This window comes from Panthera onca, assembly GCF_046562875.1.
Source record: "Panthera onca isolate mPanOnc1 chromosome E1 unlocalized genomic scaffold, mPanOnc1 haplotype 2 h2.Chr16_ul_6, whole genome shotgun sequence".
Lineage (NCBI taxonomy): Eukaryota > Metazoa > Chordata > Mammalia > Carnivora > Felidae > Panthera > Panthera onca.
The window spans coordinates 1,022,040-1,046,741 of NW_027675820.1; the positions used below are offsets into that span (position 1 = coordinate 1,022,040).

The 24,702-nt window shown below is 37.0% G+C and overlaps 1 protein-coding gene across 1 annotated transcript; it reads right to left on the reverse strand.

The window, feature by feature from the left end:
- Window positions 1-24,314, reverse strand: LOC145715175 (EF-hand calcium-binding domain-containing protein 13-like). Its single transcript, XM_081794837.1, has 9 exons — window positions 24,182-24,314; window positions 20,214-20,286; window positions 13,637-13,780; window positions 13,235-13,303; window positions 9,677-9,817; window positions 5,636-5,707; window positions 4,607-4,750; window positions 4,069-4,140; window positions 1-521 (listed from the first exon to the last, which is right to left on the reverse strand). The coding sequence occupies exons 1-9, from the start codon at window positions 24,194-24,196 to the stop codon at window positions 235-237; spliced, it is 1,017 nt and encodes a 338-aa protein (XP_081650963.1). The 5' UTR covers window positions 24,197-24,314; the 3' UTR covers window positions 1-234.
- Window positions 24,315-24,702: the final 388 nt, after the last annotated feature.

Consider the following 24,702-nt stretch of genomic DNA (forward strand, 5'->3'; position numbering starts at 1 on the left):
TCCTCCCACAAATGTCTCCTGCAGAGGGGAGAAAGTCCTCCCTCAGTCTCTTCCTGGCTCAGAGCAGTTTCCCTTCAGCACAGCTTTCACAGAGAATGACCTTGCCTTCCCTGAAGATGCTAAAAACATACACACAGATACACTCTGATGGAATCAACACAGGATACTTCATGGGTCATAAAAAATCTTATTAATCTTATTCAAAGATTTTTCTGTCAAGATAAATCTATGATCTCAGTAGACACGCTCTCTTAGAGTACTTTTTCCATTAGGATAATAAAGAAAAAAATTATTGGGGAGTGATGAATGGAGGATAGGGAAGGGGAATGGAAAATTTGCTATCACTTTATTTGGAAAGTCAACGTAGTTATATATACCATCAACATCAAGCGTTTTCACTAACATCTGGTGTTCTTCAGGCTTTACAGAAACACTGAGGTCATCAAAAGCATCTTTCAAGTCACCAATCTGAATTCTGTTGCAGTTCATCAAGTTGACAGTTTGGAGGGCAGTACATAAACCTGAAAACACAGGGGGATTCTATAGGTCATATATTTCAATTAATATTATCATTATGATTCCAAAATTAATAAGCCAAACATCCCTTTATTCCAAGCATATTTCCCTGAGATGTTCAGTTATTTTTGTCTCAAACTAAAAAAACTAAGATGACTCAGTTTTGTTTTTGTTTTTTAACTTAACTGCCTTACCAATGAGTTACACAAATCATCATACACTCAAGGTATCAGCTTCTCAAAAGTTAAAATAGGCCATTGCATCTTTTAGGGAAATGTTTCATTGTATATGCATGAGACAGAATTTGGGGCTTACTTCTGTCTATATGAAATAGCCCAAATTTCAGAGTATAAAAATATTAGTCCTGAATTTTCTTCTGCTTATTTTGCTACTGCTTTCATTTTTTGCATATTCTTCATAACTTTCACTCTATTATTAGAAGTCCGCCAAGGAGTGTGGGAGTATTAAGGTGCCCCATTCCCAGCTCTTATCTAAAACCTCTAGGGATTTTCCCTTCTAAATGGGGTCCTTAGGATTAGAGCCAAGCCTCTGTCTGCCTTTTCAATGACTCCCACAAATCATGGTACACTCAAGGTCACTGTTTGGATTATAATCTCTAGTTTATCTAAGAGAATATTTAAAAGGAGGCAAAGTACTGGTACTCAAAAGAATTGCAGGAAAGAGTTGTACTATTTAGTAAGACATTATTAGATAAGACATTTTCCAACAAATCCTAATTCATGAGTGCCTTATTTCTCCAATAAATCCCAGCAGGGTTTTTTTGTAGACATTACAAACTGATTCTAAAATCCACATGGCAGTGTAAAAGTCCTAGAATAGTCAAAACAACTTTTTTTTTTACATTTTTTTAATGTTTATTTTTGAGAGAGAGAGAGCGCGAGAGAGCGAGCGAGCAAGCAGGGGAGGGGCAGGGAGAGAGGGAGACACAGAATCCGAAGCAGGCTCCAGGCTCTGAGCTGTCAGCACAGAGCCTGACATGGGGCTCAAACCCACGAACCATGAGATCATGACCTGAGCTGAAGTCGGACGTTCAACTGACTGAACCACCCAGGTGCCCCAGTCAAAACAACTTTTTAAAAGTAGAACAAAGTTAGAGGGCCAATACTACCTGAATGGTTTCAATGTTTATTGCAAAGCAACAGCAGTCAGACAATGTGGTTTGTGTAAAAACTGACAAAGAGGGGCGCCTGGGTGGCGCAGTCGGTTAAGCGTCCGACTTCAGCCAGGTCACGATCTCACGGTCCGTGAGTTCCAGCCCCGCGTCAGGCTCTGGGCTGATGGCTCGGAGCCTGGAGCCTGTTTCCGATTCTGTGTCTCCCTCTCTCTCTGCCCCTCCCCCATTCATGCTTTGTCTCTCTCTGTCCCAAAAATAAATAAAAAACGTTGAAAAAAAAAAAAAAAACTGACAAAGATTAATAGAACAGAAGAGAGAATCCAGGAAATAAATATATATGTATATTTATATTATTTGTTACAAAACTACAAAGGAATTTCCGTATAGAAAGTATAGAGAAAATACAATCTTTTCAACAGTGGTGCTGGAACAAATGAAGGTCCATATGCAAAAACAAAACAAAACAAAAAGGAACTCTGATCCATACTTTATTCCACATATAAAGATTAACTCAAAATAGATCACAGAGCTAAAATACAAAACCAGAGGTGCCAGGGTGGCTCAGTAAGTTAAGCATCCGACTTCAGCTCAGGTCATGATCTCCCCGTGAGTTTGAGCCCGCCTCAGGCTCTGTGCTGATAGCTCAGAGCCTGGAGTCTTGCTTTGGATTCTGTCGCCCTCTCTCTCTGCCCCTCCCCCACTTGTGCTTTCTCTCTCTCTCTCTCTCTCTCTCTCTCTCTCTCTCTCAAAAATAAATAAAAATATTAAAAAAATATTTTTTAATGCAAAACCAAAACCCATAATACTTTTAGAAGAAAATATAATAAAACATTTGTAACCTTGGGTGAGGCAAAGATTTCATACATGTGACACCAAAAGCACAATATATAAAAGAAAAAAAAAACTAATTAACTGGACTTCATCAAAATTAAAACTAATGCTCTTGACACTTAAGAAAATGAAGACACTCAGAGAAAAATGTGCTCAGTAGAAGACTCGGAGAAAATATTTGCTAAGTATATATCTCATAAAGGACATGTATCCAGAATACAAACAGAAATACAAAAAAACCCATCCAACTTTATTTTTTTTTATTTTTTTTTAACGTTTATTTATTTTTGAGACAGAGAGAGACAGAGCATGAACAGGGAAGGGTCAGAGAGAGAGAGGGAGACACAGAATCCGAAACAGGCTCCAGGTTCTGAGCTGTCAGCACAGAGCCTGACGCAGGGCTTGAACTCACGAACCGTGAGATCATGACCTGAGCCGAGTCGGACGCTTAACCGACTGAGCCACCCAAGCGCCCCAAAACCCATCCAACTTTTTAATTTTTTTTTAACGTTTATTTATTTTTGAGACAGAGAGAGACAGAGCATGAACGGGGGAGGGGCAGAGAGAGAGGGAGACACAGAACTGGAAGCAGGCTCCAGGCTCCGAGCCATCAGCCCAGAGCCCAACGCAGGGCTCGAACTCACGGACCGTGAGATCATGACCTGAGCTGAAGTCAGACGCTTAATTGACTGAGCCACCCAGGCGCCCCCCCATCCAACATTAAAAAAGATCTGTACAGACACTTTATAAAGATACACAGATGACAAATAAGCACATGAGAAGATGCTCAACATCATTAATCAGTGAGGAAACACAAATTAAAACCACAATGAGATACTACTACACACTTATTAGAATGATTAAAATTAAAAAGACTGACTCCACCAAGCACTCCCAAGGATATGGAGGAATTGGACCTCTTCATACACTGCTGGTGGAAATGTAAAATGGTGTGGCCACTCTGGAAACCAGTTGGCAGTTTCTTAAAAAGTGAAACATACACCTACCATGTGAACCAGCCAATCTTTGGTAACTACTCAAGAGAAAGGAAAGCATATATTCATACGATGAATATTGTTGTACACAACTGTTCATAACAGCTTTATTTATAAGAGCCCCAAACTGGAAATAGCCTAACGAGCCGCACCAGGTAAGTAGACAAACTTCAGTGTATCAGCAAAATGGAGTGCTATGCCAGTAATAAATGACAATGAACTGCTGATACATCCTACGTGGATGAATCTCAAAATAATTATGCTGAATGAAAGCATCTAGCAAAAAAGAATATACCCATTTTATAAAAGTCTGGTAAATGCCAATGGATCTATACTGGCAAAAAGCAGATCAGTCGTTGCCTACGGATGAGGAAGAGGATGGGAAAAAGGCAGGAGAGATTACAAAGGAGCATGAGGCAGTTTTGCAGGTCAGGGATGTGTTCATTACCTTGATTGTGATGACAGATTTATAGGTGTGTGCATATGTCAAACTGTGTACTTTTAATTATAAAAATATACAGCTTTTGAATATCATTTATAGCTCACAATACTGTTTAATAATAACAAAAGGCAATGGGAAATATGACCCACCTTCAAATTCAGGAGCTGGCTTATTTGTGTTCAAAGCCTCCAAAATTTGTTTGAGACTTACTTCACTATTTTCTAAAAAGTAAAGTATAAGGATTATAAAATGGCAAGGTGTCAATATTAATAATCATCATTAAAATAACCATGACAGGGAATGGTGTGTGTGTGTGGGGGGGGGTGGGGGGGGGGGAGGGGACAAATTTTGTTAATGTCTGAAAATTAGCCAGATAAAAACTAATCAATTTAAAATAATTTTACCACGAATCTATTCCCTTAAAACAAGAAAAAATTCTAACGGTATTATTTGTCTTAATTAAATATTGATGTATACATTTTACAAATGTGATGCCAGACAGAGGGTGACTCTTAAAAATATTTCCAAGAGTAAAAAAATATTAATTTTAATTTGTTCTCAGTATGCCTACATTCTCATTATGTTTCTAAGACCTAGTTTATCTAAAACATACATATATAAAACATATCCCAAGCACACAGTAAAACTAGGACTTCAACAGAGATTGTTCTTTTAAAAAGGACTCACCATCAATAGATGCTTGACCCAGAATTTCCTGGAACGTCTTGTTGCTTAATAGAATTCTAGCCTTCCGGAGTTGGGACCTCAGCTCATTTATAGGCATCTTATCATTTCTGATCTTATCAAGAGTTGTAATCTCTTTAAATAAATCTGTAAACATGTCAAGAATAGAGAAGTGATGAGGAAGTTGAGGCAAAGCCCTTTTTTAGACTTAACACCCTAACCTGCACAGAGTAGATGCATTACAAAAGGAATTCTGAGTTAGAGGGCTTTCAAAACATGTCAGTGGGCTCTGTTTTCAGAAGTCACTTAAACAATAAGCAAAATTTAACATACCCCTAGCCAGCTAAAAGTTGAGTTTCTGCAACATTTTGTAGAAGTTTGCTTTTATTTATTAACTATTTCTCCTCAAAGGTTTTTCTACTACATGCTCCAGTCTTTCATAGACTGTAAAGCATTTCAAGAACAGCTTGATAATAAATAGCTTAGAATGAAGTCAAATATCAAAAATAGAACCCAGCTAGTTGGCAAAAGGAAAACTGAAAAATATAAATCTGTTATACTCTGAAAAACAGTCACACCCTCTCCTAGGCATTAGAAAGCCTCTCTTTCTTGCTAGCCTACCTACTAGTATTACATGCAGTAAATCCTTTTTTTTTTTTTTTTTTGTACTTTTTTTTAACGTTTCACTATAGGTGAGAAAAAGAAGCATATGGAAATTATCGGAGGTGAGAGAAAATTGTATTAGATTCACCAGGGGAGAAAATGTGTACCTTATACTGGAGCATATACTGAGACAAACTATTTTGCTTTAAGAAAGCATATTCTAGGAATGTAATTCTAAATAATTCATTACAGTCAAAGCACAGATTAAATATGATAAGGAATAAGAAAGCAGATTATAACATCTTGATACAGCAAAGAAAACTTAAGGAATTAAAAATACAGGGGAAAACAAACTATATTTTAGAAAAAGAATACCATTGAATGATCTTAGAAATTTACTTTTAATTTTCATTCTTTTACTATACTTACTATTGAATGGTGTTGATGGTTTAGGTGAATTAATGAAAACATCAATTACATCTTTTAAGATCTTTTTACTTTCTGCAAAGTTAAGAAATAAAATGGAATTTAAATAGATTTTAAGCTCATTAAAGCAGGGATCTGGTATTGTTTCAATTTCATTCAGCTTTCAAACTTCTGTGACCATAATGCATGGTAAGAAATACACTTAGATTATGAGCATGTGCGTGTGCACACACACACACACACACACGTACACACACACAAAAAGGGAATGCAAGGAAACACAATCTGGGAATTGCAAGGTACAGTTAGGATTCAGACCTCCCCATCCCCTGCCCCGAGGCAGGTCATAAGACACTCATGTGAGAGATGCCCTTGCTATACCCAGAGGGAGGGTGCATCCTTATCTCTGAAGACTGAGGGTTGGAGGGACACCAAGAGGAATCTGAACGAACAGACCTTACTAAGTTTCCCCTGGTTTACCACGCTCAGCTCATCTCATTTTGTCCTATCACAGTTTTCTACCACTTTCCACACTTCATCAAAGCTAACACCAAAACATTCAGCTTTAACAACTCCTTATGAATATTTCCCTTTCATGTAAAATTTATATTAACTTTGAATGCTTTTCTCTTGTTGATCTGTCTCTTGTTACAGAGCTCCAGCTGGGAACCTAGAAGGGCAGAAGGAAAAGATTGTTTTCCCACTCCTACAGAAGCCTGCTTCAGGGGTCATAGGCTGGTAGCCCACAGACTGAATATAGCTGAGAGTCAGTCATGTCCATTGTCCTAGGGAGTGGTGGGGTTTTCTTTCCATTTGAATTTAACTATCTTCATCTAGGACACATGCTCTCAAGTTACCTTACAGTCCACACCCCTTCCTTTTGTCTTACAGCCAACTCATTTTATTAATTTTGCATTACGTGCCTGGCTACCGCAGGCATTTGAGTTAGCGGACTCTGCAGAGCCTGATTCAAAAGTTACCCTTCTCTATTGAAGTCTATTGTAATTTATCTAAATGGCAAATATTGGAGCTATGGCACTATACCTTTTGAAGTGGCAGGATAATTTGACCCATCTTTCCTATTCGAAGCAGTTAGCTTGGCCTTAAATATTTCCTCACTCCTGAGATTTTTGTAGACTGAGAGTTTTGGTAGGGACTATGTTTGCAAAAACCTAGAATCATTGAAGAAAATATGCCAAATGCCTAAATAGAGAGGAAGAGTTTGTCTGGAGACAGAGACAGAAGGAAAGAGAGGGACAGGGAGGGGTTGAGAGACTAGAGGTTTGATGGGAAAGAGTGAGAATTACCCTGTGGGAGCTTCCCTTCACACAGATGCAGGATTACCACAGGCTCCAACAACAAAGCATCAGTAGAAACACAATGCAAGGAAGTTTTAAAAGCTCTTCCTCTGTCTCCCACATTATGGTGTGACTTTGGAATGGGAGAGGGTGCCAGTAATCAACCACCCTGCCCCCAGGGTCTGATTTAATTTAATTGAAAGAAAAAAATGATTTCAATTTCTGGTATTTAGTAGCCAGATATCTGGATCAGCCCTCCTACTAAAAACAACTAAAAATTCTAAATAAAATTATTGCTATAAAAAAAAAAATCTTGGGGCGCCTGGGTGGCTCAGTCGGTTAAGCGTCCGACTCCAGCTCAGGTCATGATCTCACAGTCCGTGAGTTCGAGCCCCGCGTCGGGCTCTGTGCCGACAGCTTGGAGTCTGGAGCCTGTTTCAGATTCTGTGTCTCCCTCTCTCTTTCTGACCCTCCCCGACTCATGCTCTGTCTCTCTCTGTCTCAAAAATAAATGTTAAAAAAAAAAATTTTTTAAAAATCTTGAATTCATCAATGTGTTGCCAAGAAAGTAAGAAATTCCCAGACCAAACAACTGATGAAAGGCTGTAATCCAGAAACACGGCGACTGTTTTTACCCAAAGAGTGTTTGCCAAAGACAAAACAAAACAAAATTGGATGAATTTTAGTTTGTAGTTTCAAAGGCTCAGACAAAGCCTAAGTTCCTCCCAAAGTGGAGGGGAACGTGGGGTGGTTATCCTCAATTTACAAAAATGTTTCTCTAGATTTCAAGACCCAGAAAAAAATATCAAGAATAAGAAAACGTTCCTCCTTTATAGATAATTTGACTTTTCTCTCTAGCTACCTTTAAGATTTTTCTTTCTCTTTGGTATGTCACAGTTTCATCATGATAACCCTATGTATGGATTTCCTTTCATCCTATGTGGGATTCACTGGAATTCTTGTATTGGTAGGTTTAGGTCTTTCTCATTCTGGAAAATTCTCAGCTATAGTTCTCCAAATATTTTCTCTGCAACCACTCTGTCTCTTCTCTCCTGTGTGGCTATATATCACATCTTTTCATTCTTTCTTTTTCTAGCTTTACTGAGATATAACTGACATGTAACATTATATTAGTTGTAACTAATATATAACGTAATCAGATACACATATATATTTCAAACTGATTGCCACAATAAGTAGACCTCTTCATTCTGCCTTCCTTTTAGCTTCTTCTTCTTCTTTTTTTTAATGTTTATTTATTTGGGGGAGAGAGAGAGAGTAGGAGATGTGCAGAGAGGGAGACAGAGGATCTGAAGAGGGCTCCATGTTTACAGCAGTGAGCCCAATGCAGGGCTCTAACTCACAAACCACAAGATCATGACCTGAGCAGAAATCTGATACTCAATCAACTGAGCCACCCCAGCGCCACTAACCTCTTTCCTATATTCCAACTCTGTCTTTCTATGCTGCATTCTGTATAATTTCTTCAAACTCCTTTGCACTTCATATTTCTCTCTTCACCTATGTTTAATCTGCTAATATTGTTGTCTGCTAATTAATTTTAATTATTATATTTTTAATTTCTTTAAGTCCTGTTTCTTTCTTTTCAAATTTTAGTTTCCCTTACATGTTTTCAAATTTATCTTTTTTTAGAAGAGTACAGAAAGAGTGAAATTAAAAGAATAGAAAATACATATATATCCAAAAATATACTGTATTGCATATTCGCAGGTTGCTCAGAGAGTAAATCTTAAAATTTCTCAACATAAGAAAAAAACCCCTTTTTAACTATGCATGGTGACGTGTTAACTAGATCTATCGTTGTGATCATTTCATTCTATATGTGAAATATATATACAAAATGTCACAAAATCAATGGTAGAGAAGAAAATGATACAGATGAAAACATAAATTGAGGAAACAATAAACACGATAGAGAGGATCAGAAAGCCAGGAATTAGTTAAGAGTTATTAAAATTGACAAACCGCTAGCATAAATGACCTAAAAAGAAAAAAGATGGGGCGCCTGGGTGGCTCAGTAGTCAAGCGTCTGACTTCGGCTCAGGTCATAATCTCGTGGTCCATGAGTTTGAGCCCCGTGTCAGGCTCTGTGCTGACACCTTAGAGCCTGGAGCCTGCTTCAGACTCTGTGTTCCCTCTCTCTGACCCTCCTCCACTCTCTCTCCCTCAAAAATAAATAAAAACATTTTTAAAAATCTTTAAAAAAGAAGTATCTGATTTTATTTATTTTTTAAAATGTTTGAAACATCTTTTTAAACATTTTTAATGGTTATTTATTTATGTTTGGAGGAAGAGAGAGAGGGAGAGAACAGGGGAAGGGCAGAGAGCAGAGAGAGAGAGAATCCCAGGCAGGCTCCGTCCGTCAGTGCAGAGCACTGTGAGATCGTGATCTCAAACCGTGAGATCATGACCTGAGCCAAAATCATGAGTTGGACGCTTAACTGACTGAGCTACCCAGGCACCCCAAGAAGTATCTGATTTTAAAACCTGGATAAAAACAGTACTTGTTTCTACTAGTCTTCTCCAAATAAAGAAGAGTATCCACACACTTTCCAAAAGGGTTACAACAATTCTCAGTAACCAGTTTATAAACATAGCAGTCCCATAACAATCTTCCTAAACCTATGGTATTAGTATTCTTAAAAAAAAAAAAAAAAAAAAAAATGAGCCAGCATGAACACGTATAGTCTAAACAGGAAAACTGAGAGGTAACTCAAGAACTCACCATCTGTTTCAGAGTTCAGTAACACCTCAGGTTTTTCTTCATTTAAAGGTTTCTCCAGGCCCTCCAACGCAGATAAAAGGTCTGTAACTTCAACTTTCCTATCAAAGACACTATTAACAACGTTACATGCATCTTCTATTCCTAAACAGAGACATGACAAAATACAAAGATATCTAGTTGGTCAGTCTATCCAGAGAAGCACATAACAACTTGATTTGGGTGAGATGTATTCATTTTCTAGAATACCCAGTCTTGAGAGATTTTGCCTCTCTGAAATATTCTCCAAACTGAAAGCTCTACAACATTTATAGGTTTACAATGCTTATATCAGAAAACAAGACACACTGAAATAGTTTACCTTACTAGTTCAACACAGGAAGGTAAACAAAACAACAAAATACCAAAATTATCTCTAAGAAAATAGTGCCATGATGGGGAAACAAAAGGGGGCACTTGGGTGGCTCAGTCAGTTAAGTGTCTGACTTTGGCTCAGGTCTTGATCTCACGGTTTGTGAGCTCGAGCCCCACATCAGGCTCTGTGCTGTCAGCGCAGAGCCAGCTTCAGATCTTCTGGCACTCTCTCTCTCTGCCCCTTCCCTACTCATGCTCGCTCACTCTCTCTCTCTCAAAAATAAATAAACAAACATTTAAAAAAAGGCAGCCCTTTCTGTCTTTATCTAAACATTTGGAAAGAATGACAGTGTTGTTGATGACATGCCAATAATTTGTTGCTTTACTAACTCAAGTGTTATTCATTTATATCTTTTAATCTCCCTTGTATCCAAGTTACAACTGTCTTCTTTATTATGTCCTCCCTATTTTTTCCCCTTCATCATACTTCCTAAAGAGTTCTTTATTAGTCTTTTGAAAGAACCAACTTTTGGTTATATGGATAAGTGCGTGTGTGTGTGTGTGTGTGTGTGTGTGTGTGTGTGTGTGTGTTCTATTTCACTAACTTCAACTTTCCACTTTGTTAGCTCCTGACTAGCACTTTTCAGGGGGATTGTACTGCTCTTTTGTTGTTTATGCTGCTGGTTAGCTCTGTAAACTGAACGTTTAAGATAAATTGTTCTGGAGGCGCCTGGGTGTCTCAGTCGGTTAAGCGTCCCACTCTTCATTTTGGCCCAGGTCATGATCATGTCAGCTGCGCTGACAGCAAGGAGCCTGCTTGGGATTCTGTCCTTCTCTCTCTCTGCTCTTCCCCCCCGTCATATGCACTCTCTCTCCGAAAATAAATAAACTTAAAAAAAGATAAATTATTTTTGATATTTCTTGTTTTCTAATAAAAGCATTTAATGCTATAAAATATCCTGTAAGATTGTTTTGGTCACACTCTACACGATTTGATACATAGTGCTTTCACTGTCATCATTTCTAAAATCTTTCAGGTTTCTTTTATTCTTCCACCAAGGAATTACTTACAAGGCAATTTGTTTTTCATCTTAAAAGCAACACTTTTCCTTTCTGTCACAAATAATTTTAATGTCACAACATCATGGTCAGACTATGTGGTCTGAATGACTTCTGATTTTCAGAATTCACTGAAATTTTTATTTGTGGCTTAAATACATCATCTATTTTTGTGGATATTCCATAAGTATTTGAAAAGAATGTGTATGTTTTTAGCATACAGAGTACTCTAATCTGTTTCTGAAGTCAACTTTGTTAATATTGTCACTTCAATCTCAATCTCTTTCTCAATTTCTTTCAATCCGTCTATTTCAATCTTATCTATTTAGAATTCAGTGTTTACCTGGAAATAGATATAAATATGGTTGTGTTTTATGGGCATTAGTAGAAATCCAACTTATATAAAGCATTCTTTGTTATACACGTATTCCATTTTTTCCTTTCTTCATGGAACCGTATTATTACTGAGGTCTCTCTCTGGTGCAAATGTAAATCTAGTTTACTGTTATGACGTGTATGTATGGACCATATTTTATTCAACCATTTCCCAAATCATGGACTCATAGATTGTTTTCATTTCTTCCCTCCCATAATGTTGCAGGGAGCATCCCTGTACATGTCTCTACAAGAAACTTCTCTGGGCTATTTATCTGACAATAGAATTATTGGATCATAAGAAATATGCATACTGAATTTGACAAGTACTGCTAGATTGCAATCTGGAATGCTGTACCATTTTACCTACTCACTAGCAATTTGTGAGTATTGCCAACTCTCTTCATACACATATTTAGCTATGTGGGTTTCTCCTCCTGTATACTAAGTCTTATATCCTTACTTATTTTTCCAATTGATTTCTTTCTTTCTACTGTTGATTTGCAGAATTCCCTTATATTTGAGATATTAATTTTTTGTTAGTTATCTTGTAATTATCTTCTTCCAGTCTGTTACATGTTTTAGAGTCCTTCATTTACCAGAAATCCTTAATTTTGATGTGATCAAATCCTTTTTTACCCCATGGTTGTGCTTTTGGGGAGTAACATCTTTAAGAAGGCATCCATAACCACAAGGCACAATAGTTTTTCTTGCATTTTCTTCCAACAGCTTTATAGTTTAATCTTTGAGATCCATTTTAACATTCATTTGATTCTTTGAAGGTTATTTTTGTATATGGTATGACATAGGGATTCTACTTCATTTTCTCTGCATTGTAAGGCAATTTTCTCAAATCAGAAGCTAAATAATACATCTTTTCCCCCACTAACTGATGATGTCATTTCTATCACATTCCGAGTTCCCATTAATAGAAGTCTCTACTGGGTTCCATATTGTGATGCACTGGTCTATTTTCACAGGTCTATATTAAAACAGCATTATGCTATGTACTAACATGTGACAAAGCAAGATCTTTATCTTTTTTTTTCCCAAAAGGGTCTTAGCTATTCATAGATCTATAATCTTCTATAATGAATATAGCATTAATTTGTCAAGGTTCCCACCAAACTTATCCTGAGATAGTGAGTGGAACTGCATTCCAAGTACAGATTATTTAGAGAGAATCCACTTATTTCAATACTTCTTTTAAAACCCCAGTTTTAGGACTACAGTTCTCAATCTCAATGTCTGTGGTCCAAGGCTGTTTTTAGTGTCCCCATGATAGAACTGTGCTGAAATTTCAAAACAAACCGAAAAAAGTTAAGCATTTAGCCAGTGTTTTTCACAAGGAGATAGAGAGCAAATGTAAAAAAATATATATATGAAGAAATAAACAAGAAAGATAAGAATACAGAGGGGAAAAGTCATTAGATGTGATTTAAAAAAGCAAACCTGTTACTTTGATTATAAGATGGATAACCCCATCAGCATTAGTGAGGACAAAAGAAAGAATATAGCAATAAAACACATGACAAGGAAGAAAGAGAGACAACAGAAATTTTTTTAAATAATTCAAGAATATTACAGTATGGAAAATATGCATCTATGTGTGAAAACCTAGAGTTTACAACATGAACTGAGTTTAAATGAGAAAATGCATAAAAGGGGGGTTTGGTAGAGTATATATAAAGTCTATATACACACATACCTATACATACACCAACCCCCAAAAATGAAGTTTCTGTTCATATGCATTTTGAATTTCATACTTACTGTGGCACTCGATAAATTCATCACTGTTGTTCAATTCTCTGATGAAATCCTTAAAACTCACCACTTCATCTTTTTTTAAAAAAGAAAAAAAGAAAGAATTTAGGTATTATTGTAAAAAGGACCATTTGATGTTATAACACCAGAGCTATAAACACAAAAATAATGGAGAGGACTGGTAATCCTATTGTGACACATGTGATATGCAGAATAGACCTAAAATAAAGCTGTCAGAGATGCACTTTGAACATCAATTCCTCTGATAAAAACCCGTAAATTGATAGACAAGAAACAACTTTTAATTTCTCTTTTAAAAGATATATGGCAGTATATTTCCTTTGGCATTTAGAGTGAAACTTCTGAAATATGCAAAATTTGTTATTTTAAATTGAAATAATTACTCACCGTTAGGATTAGTGTTATCCAAAGTCTCCTTTATTTTATCATCTGTTAGATAGATTCCAATGGCATTTAAATTTTGCTGAAGTACAGGAATGTCTTTAAGTTCATTTTTGTAAATGTTGATGTTGTAAAATTGATTTTTATTTCCTGGGAAGAGATAATCACCTTCAGTTAGAAAGGAATTTTCATGTTTCTCCTTTATATTTTAATTTTTTTTAATGTTTATTTATTTTTGACAGAGAGAGAGAGAAAGACAGAGCATGAGCTGGAGAGGGGCAGAGACAGAGGGAGACACAGAATCTGAAGCAGGCTCCAGGCTCTGAGCTGTCAGCACAGAGCCTGACACGGGGCTCGAACTCACAGACCGCGAGATCATGACCTGAGTTGAAGTCAGACGCTCAACCGACTGAGCCACCCAGACACCCGTCTCCTTTATATTTAAAAAAAAGTGGGGAAAAAAATCTCCCAAGATATAAAATTATACTTAAGAGAAAAGGCAGTATTTGTATTTATTTATGTACCTACAATAATTTAAAATAGGTGACAATAGGTACACAGAAATGTATAAATATAAGTAAGGAAACTGGGGGAAAGAAACAGAAGAGCAGCAAAAATAAGACAAAAGAGAGCAACAGACAAAGTACATTTCATAAGGTCATATACATTAAATTTTGCAACAATATCAAATGTGCATGCATCTAACAAGAGCCTTCCAAATATAGCAAAAACTTGCAGAATTAAAGGGAGGAATGCATGAACCCATAATCAGAACTGCAGATTTGAAAATCTTGCACTTAGTAATTAATAGAACAACTAGAATAAACATCAGGAAGAATTAAGGGCGCCTGGGTGGCTCAGTCAGTTAAGTGTCTGACTTTGGCTTAGGTCACGATCTCACAGTTCATGAGTTAGAGCCCTGTGTTGGGCTCTGTGCTGACAGCTCAGAGCCTGGAGCCTGCTTTGGATTCTGTGTTTCCCTCTCTCTCTGCCCTTCCCCTGCTCGTTCTCTCTCTCTCTCTCTCTCTATCTCTCTCTCTCTCTCTCTCTCTCTCTCCCTCCCTCCCTCCCTCTCTCTCTCAAAAATAAATATTAAAACAAAAAAAATTTTAATGTTTAAAAAGAATCAGAAATTAGAATATCCAACAAAACTAGCAAACAATCTAACCAAATGATATTTATAGAACACTACCCAACAACTACAGAATATACATTCTTTCAAGTGCACATGGAATATTCACCTAGGTAGACCACATGCTAGTCTTTGAACCAAATCTTAATGAATTTAAAAGAATTTAAATTGTACGAAATAAATTCTCTGACCAAGGTGTATTACATTAGAAATCAGTAACAAGATCCCTAGCACATGTCCAAATATTTGGAAATTAAATAATATAGTTCTTTAATTTTTTTAATGTTGATTTATTTTTGAGAGACAGAGAGAGGCAGAGCGTGGGTGGGAGAGGGGCAGACAGAGAGGGAGACACAGAATCCGAAGCAGCTCCAGGCTCTGAGCTGTCAGCACAGAGCCCGACACGAGGCTCCGACCCAGGAACCATGAGATCATGACCTGAGCCGAAGTTGGACACTTAACCAACTGAGCCACCCAGGTGCCCCTAAATAGTACATTTCTAAATAACTCATGTTTCAAATGAGATATCACAAGGTAAATTAGAAAATATTTTAGGGCGCCTGGGTGGCGCAGTCGGTTAAGCGTCCGACTTCAGCCAGGTCACGATCTCGCGGTCCGTGAGTTCGAGCCCCGCGTCAGGCTCTGGGCTGATGGCTCGGAGCCTGGAGCCTGTTTCCGATTCTGTGTCTCCCTCTCTCTCTGCCCCTCCCCCGTTCATGCTCTGTCTCTCTCTGTCCCAAAAATAAATAAAAAACGTTGAAAAAAAAAATTTAAAAAAAAAAGAAAATATTTTAAATAAGTGATTATCAAATCACAACATATAAAATTTTGTGAGATGCTGTGAAAGTGCTCAGAGGGAAATTTGTAGTTTTAAATGCTGGAAAGGTATAAAATCAGTAGTACAAAAAGTAGTGGTATGAAATTCTTTTTTCTTAATGTTTATTTTTGAAAGAGAGAGAGCGCGCCTGCGAGCATGAGTAGGGGAGGGGCAGAGAGAGATGGAGACACAGAATCCAAGGCAGACTCCAGGCTGGCACGGGGCTTGAACTCACGAGCCGTGAGATCATGACCTGAGCCAAAGTCGGACGCCTAACCGACTAAGTCATGCAGGCACCCCTGAAACTCCTTTTTAAAAAATTCTTTTTTAGAGTTGTATAATACTCTACTGTACATAGAAACTAAAGTTTATTCAACTAACCTCCAATGTTTACACATTAAGTATTTTCATTCTTTTGCCATCTCAAATAATTCTGTAATGAATAATCTTATGTATCTATATTTTCACATTGTTGGAAGGTATCTTCAGGGAAAATTCCTAGAAGCAGGATTGCTGGGTCCAAAGGTAAAGGCATATGTAGTTTTGTTAGACATTGCCAAATTCCCTCCATTAGACTGGTAGCATGTTAAACGCCCACCAGCTATAGGTAAACGTCTTTTTCTCTACAACCTAACAGTTGTGAAGGTTTTCAATTTTTGCCAATCTAATGGGTGAGAAATTGTATGTCCATTTCAATTTGCATATTTCTTATTATGAGTAAAATCAAACATCTCTTAATATGTTCATAAGCCATTTAAGATCTTTTTTATGATTTATATATCCATGACTTTTGCCCATTTTTCTATTTTTCTTCTGTGATATACATTATAGTTTCTACCATATTGTTATTTGTTCTTTGACTTTACCTATGATATTGTATTAATAGATAAAATTGTTTTTTTTTTTAATTTTTTCCAAGATGGATGTCAGAGAGCTTACTGCCTATGTTTTTTCCTAGATTTTTTTTAAACGTTAAAAAAATTTTTTTAACATTTTTCATTTGTTTTTGTGAGACAGAGAGAGAGAGAGAGAGAGAGAGAGAGCGAGCATGAGCCGGGGAGGGGAGGAGAGAGAGGGAGACACAGAATCCGAAGCAGGCTCCAGGCTCCGAGCTGTCAGCACAGAGCCCGACGCCCACAGACCGCGAGATCATGACCTGAGCCAAGCCAGACACTTACCTGAGTCACCCAGGCGCTCCTCTTCCAGGAGTTTTATGGTTTCAGGTCTTACAAGAGCAAGTATTTAATCATAGTCTAAGATAGGAATCCAGTTTCATTCTTTTGCATGTGGTTGTCTAGTTTTCCCAACACCACTTATTGAAGAATCTGTCCTTTCCCCACTATATATTCTTGCCTCGTTTGTCATAAATGAATTGACCGTATATGCAAGGGTTTATTTCTGAGCTCTCTGTTCTGTTCCACTGATGTCTGTTTTTATGCCAATACCATAGAGTTTTGATTACTATACTTTTGTAATAAAGTTTGGAATCAGAAAGTATGATGGCTCCAGCTTTGTTCTTTCTCAAGATTGCTTTGGCTATCAGGGTTTTCTATGGCTCCATACAAATTTTAGGATTGTTTGTTCTAGGTGTGAAAAATGCCATTGGAATTTTGATAGGGATTGCATTGAGCCCGTATATCGCTTTGGGTAGTATGGACATTTTAACATTATTAATTCTTTGACTCCACAAGCATGGAATATCTTTCCATTCATTTGCATCATCTTCAATTTCTTTCTTCAATGTCTTATAGTTTTCAGTGTACAGGTCTTTCACCTCCTTGGTTAAATTTATTCTTAGGTATTTTATTCTTTTCAATGCAATTGTAATGGGATAGTTTTCTTAATTTCTTTCTGATAGTTTATTAGCAAATAGAAATGCAACTGGTTTTTCTATTTGATTTCATATGGTGCAACTTTACTGAATTTGTTTATTAGTTCTAACAGTTTTTTTTTAATAGGGCCTTTAGGGTTTTCTACATATAATATTGTGTTATCTGCAAATAGTAACAGTTTTATTTCTTTCTTTCCAATTTGGATGACTTTGTTTCCTTTTCTTGCCTAATTGTTCTCGGTAGGACTTCCAATACTATGAACACAAGTTGAGTAAAAGTAGTGAGAAAAATTACGGCATAGGGAATATAGTCAATAACACTGTAATAACATTTTATTGTGACAGATGATAACTACACTTATCATGGTGAGACGTGAGCAATACATAGAATTATTGAATCACTATGTTGTATGCCTGAAACTAATATAACATTTTATGTAAACTATATTTTAGTAAACAAAACAAAACAAAAAAACTGGCAAGAATAGGCATCCTTGTCTTGTTCCTGATCTTAGAAGAAAAGCTTTCAGTTTTTCCCCATTGAGCATATATGTGGCCTTTCGTATATGGCCTTCATTAAGCTGAGGTATGTTTCTTCTGTACACACTTTGTTGAGAGGTTTTTTTTAATCATAAATGGATGTTATCTATCATAAATTGATGTTTGGCAGTTTCTATCAATTTAAATATATATCCCAGCAATCCCATTTCTAGGTATTCAACTAGGAGAAATGAAAATATATGTCCACACAAATACCTGTACATAAATATTTATAGCAGCTTCACTCATAATCACCAAAACCCAGGAAACTTCAATAGTTTATCAATTGGTAAATATACAAACATTACATTCATGTAATGGAATAATACTCATCAATAAAAATAAACACACTGCATGCAAAAAGTTGATGAATGTAAAGTATAATATGCTATGTGAAAGAAGCCAGACTCAAATGAGCTTCATATGTTATGATTCCATTTACATGACAACCTAGAAAAGGCAAAACTTTAGAGTCAAAGAATAGATCAGGGGTCACCAGGAATGAGGGTTAGCGAAATGGATGGACTACAAAAGGACACAAAGAAACTTCTGTGGTGATACAGTCTATGTGCTGTTTAGTAATGGTTACATGACATTATTTTTAAGAATTCAAAAAACAATATACCTAAAAAAAGGTGAATTTTACTACACGCAAGTTATACTGCAATAAATATAAATTTGCTCCTCAAAAATATAGTCAAGAGAGTAGTTGAGAATACATAAAAACAGAAAAGATAGGTATAAAATCCACTTTGCTAGGTTGGTCAAAAGTTTTAAAGTTGTCTTCTTTTTATTTTTCAAATTTTTATTCAAATTCTAGTTAGTCAACATATAGTGTACTATTGGTTTCAGTAGAATTTAGTGATTCATCACTTACATATGACACCCAGTGTTCAACGTAACAAATGCCCTCAATACCCATCATCCTTTTAGCCCATCCCCCGCCCACCTCCTTCCACCAACCCTCAGTTTGTTCACTATAGTTAAGACTCTTCATATGGTTTGCTTCTCTCTTTCCCCCACCTTCCCCTATGTTCATTCGTTTTGTTTCTTAAATTCCACATGTGTGAAATCATAGGTATTTGTCTTTCTCTGCCTGACTTATCTCACTTAGCATAATCCAGTCTGGTTCCATCCACATTGTTGCAAATGGCAAGATTTCATTCTTTTGATGGCTGAGTAATATTCCATTACATATACATATACATACACCATAACTTCTTTATTCATTCATCAATCCATGGACATTTGGGTTTTTCCCATAATTTGGCAATTGTTGACAATGCTGCTATAAACATCAGGGTGCATGTGGCCCTTCAAATTAGTATTTGTATACCTTTTGTGTAAATACCTAGTAGTGAAATTGCTGGGTCATAGGGTAGTTCTATTTTTAACTTTTTGAGGAAACTCCATATTGTCTTCCACAGTGGCTGCACCAATTTGCATTCTAAAAATTATTTTCTCATTGTTTATAATATTCTAATAAATTCAGGTCAGATATACCTAGTGAATAATCTCAGAGAACAGTATATAATCTAATATTTTTCTAGCACTATCAAAGTAAAACCACCCATAACTTTGAGTTTGGGGTAAATTTAGCAGTCTTTGCCATATAATTCAAACACAAGTTATATAAACTAATACTGTATTGTTTTATCTTTAAAAAAATTTAATGTTTGTTTATTTTTGAGAAAGAGAGAGACAGGGAAACCGAGAGCGAGTGGGGGAGGAGCAGTGAGGGAGGGAGACACAGAATCCGAAGCAGGCTCCAGGCTCTGAGCTGTCAGCACAGACCCTGATGGGGGGCTCCAACTCACAGACCACAAGATCATGACCTGAGCCGAAGTCTGACGCTTAAACAACTGAGCCACCAAGGTGCCCCTATATTGTTTTATCTTTATATTGTTTCTTACTTACCTGTGCTTTATCTAATCCTGTGTGTTTTTTAAAAGATGTTTTAAAAAACATCTTTTTTTTGAAAACATCTTTGTTTGTTTGTTTGTTTACTATTTTAGGGAGAGAGAGAGCACAAGCTGGGGAGAAGGATGAAGGGAGAGAGGAAATCTTAAGCAGGCTTCATACTCAGCGCGAATGGATGCAGGTTGAGCCCATGACCCTGGAATCATGACCTGAGCCGAAGTCAAGAGTCAGTTGCTCAACCAACTGAGTGACACAGACGCCCCAATCCTGTGTTGTTTTAACATGAAAACCACTGCCTGTCCTTCCACACAGAGCCAGTAGATACATATTAAGTGGAACTCACCTGAGGCTTTAGGCATGTTCAATGTATCACAGAACTTAATAAAAAAATTCTTCAAAGGTAATCTTGCCATTTTCTGTAATGCAAAGTAAAATGTAGATGAAGGAATTACTGCTTCTGAATTAATCTGTCAGCAGTTAATAGTCAAGTTATAACAAAGGTGAAAAGCCCGGGGGTCAGCCTGTACTGTTCCTTCTTCCTTAACTTCTGCATACATATGATTATCAATTTCTATTCAATTATTTCCAAATACTGCTTGAATATATCACTATATTAGTTAATGCCTATGCTATTACAATAGCATTGCTAAAAATCTATCGCATCAGTCTCATTTCTCTCCATTTATTTTAAACAATGCAGCAAGAGAGGTCTTTCTCTTTAAAAAAAAAATCTGGTTACTCCTCTGAATAAAACCCTTCAGTAGCTCCTACTTGTCCAAAAACTACAAAAGCAAAACAAAACAAACACACGGTGGGCAGGCAAAGAGGCTATAGGCCAATATTCCTTACAAATGTGTTAACATCTAAGTGAAATTCTAGAAAATAGGGTTTAGCAGTATAAGCAGAAACTAAAGTTCTAGATACCTTTAGGACATGCATTTTCACTGAGGGTGATAGGCTTTCAGGAAGGAAAACAGGTTCTTGGAGGGGAAAAAATCTTAGCCATTACAATGGTTTGTGGCCACAGTACATAAGCAAATATTTATTTTTGGCATTAAACATTCATAGCGTGTGGGATGGTGAAAAAGACAAAAATGTCTAAAAAGTCTCCTTAGGGGAGTGATATTTTTTTTTAAAGGTTAAGAAACACTACTTTTAGGATAATGGTAACCACCTAAATTTACTCTGGAGAAATCTAAGAAAAAGGCTTAGAAATCCATAGGACCAAAGATGGCATCTTGATGTGGAACTCAGTGCACAGAATTTGGTGGTGAAGGAAAAGAAAGAAGCAGTTAAAGATGAAGTCCCTACTAAACAGTATCAAAATGTCAGAAGGCTCACTACCCCCACCTCCCACCCTCTGCCCCAAAGGTGCCATTAAAGTAAACGGACTTCATTTACTTCAGTAGAAACTGAAGACAGAGCTCCACACTGAATGTGCCACCCAACACCCTCAACTCTTTCAACAAATCAGGATAGAAATGGACAAAGGAAGATCTGAGATGGGAGCCAACAACTCAGAAAATAGACTGTGTAGAAAGACCAAGTCAGCTCCAAAATAAAGACTCAAGTAAAGTAAAGGTACACAAGGTAGAATGGATATGACAAACTATAGTAAGGGACATAAAGGATAGACATGAAAAGAACCAAAAGGAAAAAAAAAAAAAAAAAAAGGAGGGGGAGAGAGAAAAGGAAGAAAAAAAAAAAAACCCAATGCAAAAAAAAAAAAAAAAAAAAGTAGAAAAGTTTACAGCAGAAGTGACAGAGCCCAGAAATAAACCCCACATATGCTCAACTAATATTTGACGAGGCAGCCAAGAACATTCAATGGAGAAAGGATGGTCTCTTCAACAAATGGTGTTGGGAAACTGAATAACCACTTGGGATACTCCCCAAAATTACCTCAAAATGAATTAAAGATTTAATTGTAAGATCTGATACTGTAAAGAAAACATAAGGAAACAGCTTTCAGACATTGGTCTTGGCAATGATTTTTTGGACATGACACCAAAAGCACAAACAACAAAAGCAGAAATCAACAAGTAGAACTAGATGCCATTTAAGATTTTTCTTTTTTTTAATGTTTATTTATTTGAGAGAGAGAAAGACACAGAGCATGAGCAGGGAGGGGCAGAGAGAGAGGGAGACACAGAAACTGAAGCAAGCTCCAAGCTGTCAGCACAGAGCCCGACATGGTGCTTGAACTCAAGAATCATGAGATCAAGACCTGATGTCGAAAGCTTAACTGGCTGTAGTCGGACGCTTAACCGACTGAGCCACCCAGGCACCCCAGAACTACATTCAACTTAAAAACTTTTGTACAGCAAAAGAAACAATCGGCAAAATGAAAAGGCAACCTACAGAATGAGAGAAAATATTTGCAAACCATATATCTGATAAAGGATTATTATCCAAAATATATAACAAAGAATTCACACAGCTCAATAACAAACAAGCAAATGAACTATTTTAAAAATGGGCAGAGCAATAGAATAGGCATTTTCCCAAAGAAGACATCCAAATGACCAACAGGTGCATGAAAAGGTGTTCAACATCACTAACCATCAGGGAAATGCAAATCATAACCACAATGAGATATTGCTCAAACCCGTTAGAATGGCTATCATCAAGAAGACCGGAGATAAGGATTTGTGATGATGTGGAGAATGGGAACCCTCATACACTGTTGGTGGCAATGTAGATTGGTGCAGCCACTATGGACAATAGTATAGAAATTCCCCTCAAAATTAAAAATAGAACTACGATATGAACCATCAATTCCCCTTACAAGTGTATATTCAAAGGAAACGAAAACAGGATCTTGAAGACATACTCCTGTGTCTATTTCAGCATTATTCACAATAGCTAAAATATGGAAACAATCTAAGTGCTCATCAACAGATGAATAAACAGAGGTAGTGTGAAAATAGACAACAGAATATTTTTCAGCCATGAGAAAGAGAGAAATCCTGTCATTTGCAACAAGATGGTAGGATCTTGAAGTCCTTATGCTTAGAGGAGATAAGCCAAAGACAAATGTTGTATATATCGCTAATATGTGGAATCTAAAAAAGCCGATCTCACAGAAAGAGAGCAGAATGGTGGTTACCAAGGACTTAGGGGGTGGGGTGATTGGGGAGATACTGTTAAAAAGTACAAATTTGCAGTTAAAATGAATAAATTCTGGAAATCTAATGCTGTGCTGATCTAATACTGTATTACATAATTGAAAGTTGCTAAGAGACTAGATCTTAAATGTTCTCACCACAAAAAAAGAAATTGTGATAATTACGTGATGTGATAGAGGTGTTAGATAACATTACAGTGATAATTATATTGCAATATATAAATGTATCAAATCAACACATTGGACACTCTAAACTTACATAATGTTATTATATGCCCATTCTATCTCAATTTTACAAAAAGGAAAAGAAAAACTCTGTGGAGGTGGAGTGGGGGGAAAAAAAAGCTCTAAGTCACTAATATTGAGGATGAAAATGAAGGTATCATTACAGATGAAGCAGAAATCAAAAAAGATAAAAAGCAGATGTCAAGGACAACTTTATCCAATACATTTGAAAAGTCAGATGAAGTGGACAAATTCCTATAAAGACACAGCCTGCCAAAATTGACAGGAAAATAGAATATTTTCTTGGTAATACCATACAATTTCAGAAATTAAATCAATAGTCCAGAATTTTTCCATAAATAAAACTCTAGGCCCATAAGGCTTCACCTGTGAGTTCTGCTTAACATTTGAGGAAGAAAAAAAATCTCTTACAGAGAATAGGAAAGTAAAGAATATTCCCCAACTCTTTTGAAAACGTAACAAAAATGATATTCAACAATACCAGTCATTAAAATAACGCAGTTATTTTGTACATTTATAAACATCTGCTTCCTTGAGCCAATGCCGCAGGCAACACCCCCTGAGGTATTCCTGGATATCAGCATAGTTTACCTTCCAAAGGGTTAACACGTGGCGAAGGGCCTCACGGACTCTGTTGTACTCTGTGCATGGCATTCTGACTGAATACTGCCCGTGCCAGTCAGTTCACAAAGTGACCTCATCTCCCAAGTACCACCACCCACAGGGATAAAGTAGGCCCAGACTCACCCATCTGTTCAGTTTCACAGAGCTCAGGCTTGGCACACTATGGTGGCACTGGTGCTCACCAGTCATCTCACTGCAGCGCCCCCCCCCCCCCCCCCCAGGGTGCCCTCCATTGCTGTATATCCCATCCATACATCTCCCATCCCCACTGGTAGATGATGGCCTTTACAACTAGATGCATTCAGACTACTAACCATGTTCAGGTCCATGTCTTAATACTTCATCAAGTAAAACATTAGCTGCATGAAAGTCATTGTTCATCAATAATGCCTTGAGGCTAGAGACATCAATTAGATCATTCTGGAGAATTTGAATAGTAATGAAGAGTAGCTGTGTCACTGAGAAAAAAAAAAAAAGAGCAAAAACGTGCTTCAACAGCAGAAATAAGAGTACATTGTTCACTTTCACTTAATGGGCTTGAGTTGCATAAAAGAACTTTACATGAAATTACTAGTAGTTTTAAAAACCATTGTGTAGGGGCGCCTGGGTGGCGCAGTCGGTTAAACGTCCGACTTCAGCCAGGTCACGATCTCGCGGTCCGTGAGTTCGAGCCCCGCGTCAGGCTCTGGGCTGATGGCTCGGAGCCTGGAGCCTGTTTCTGATTCTGTGTCTCCCTCTCTCTCTGCCCCTCCCCCGTTCATGCTCTGTCTCTCTCTGTCCCAAAAATAAATAAAAAATGTTGAAAAAAAAAAAAAAACAAAAAAAAAAAACAAAA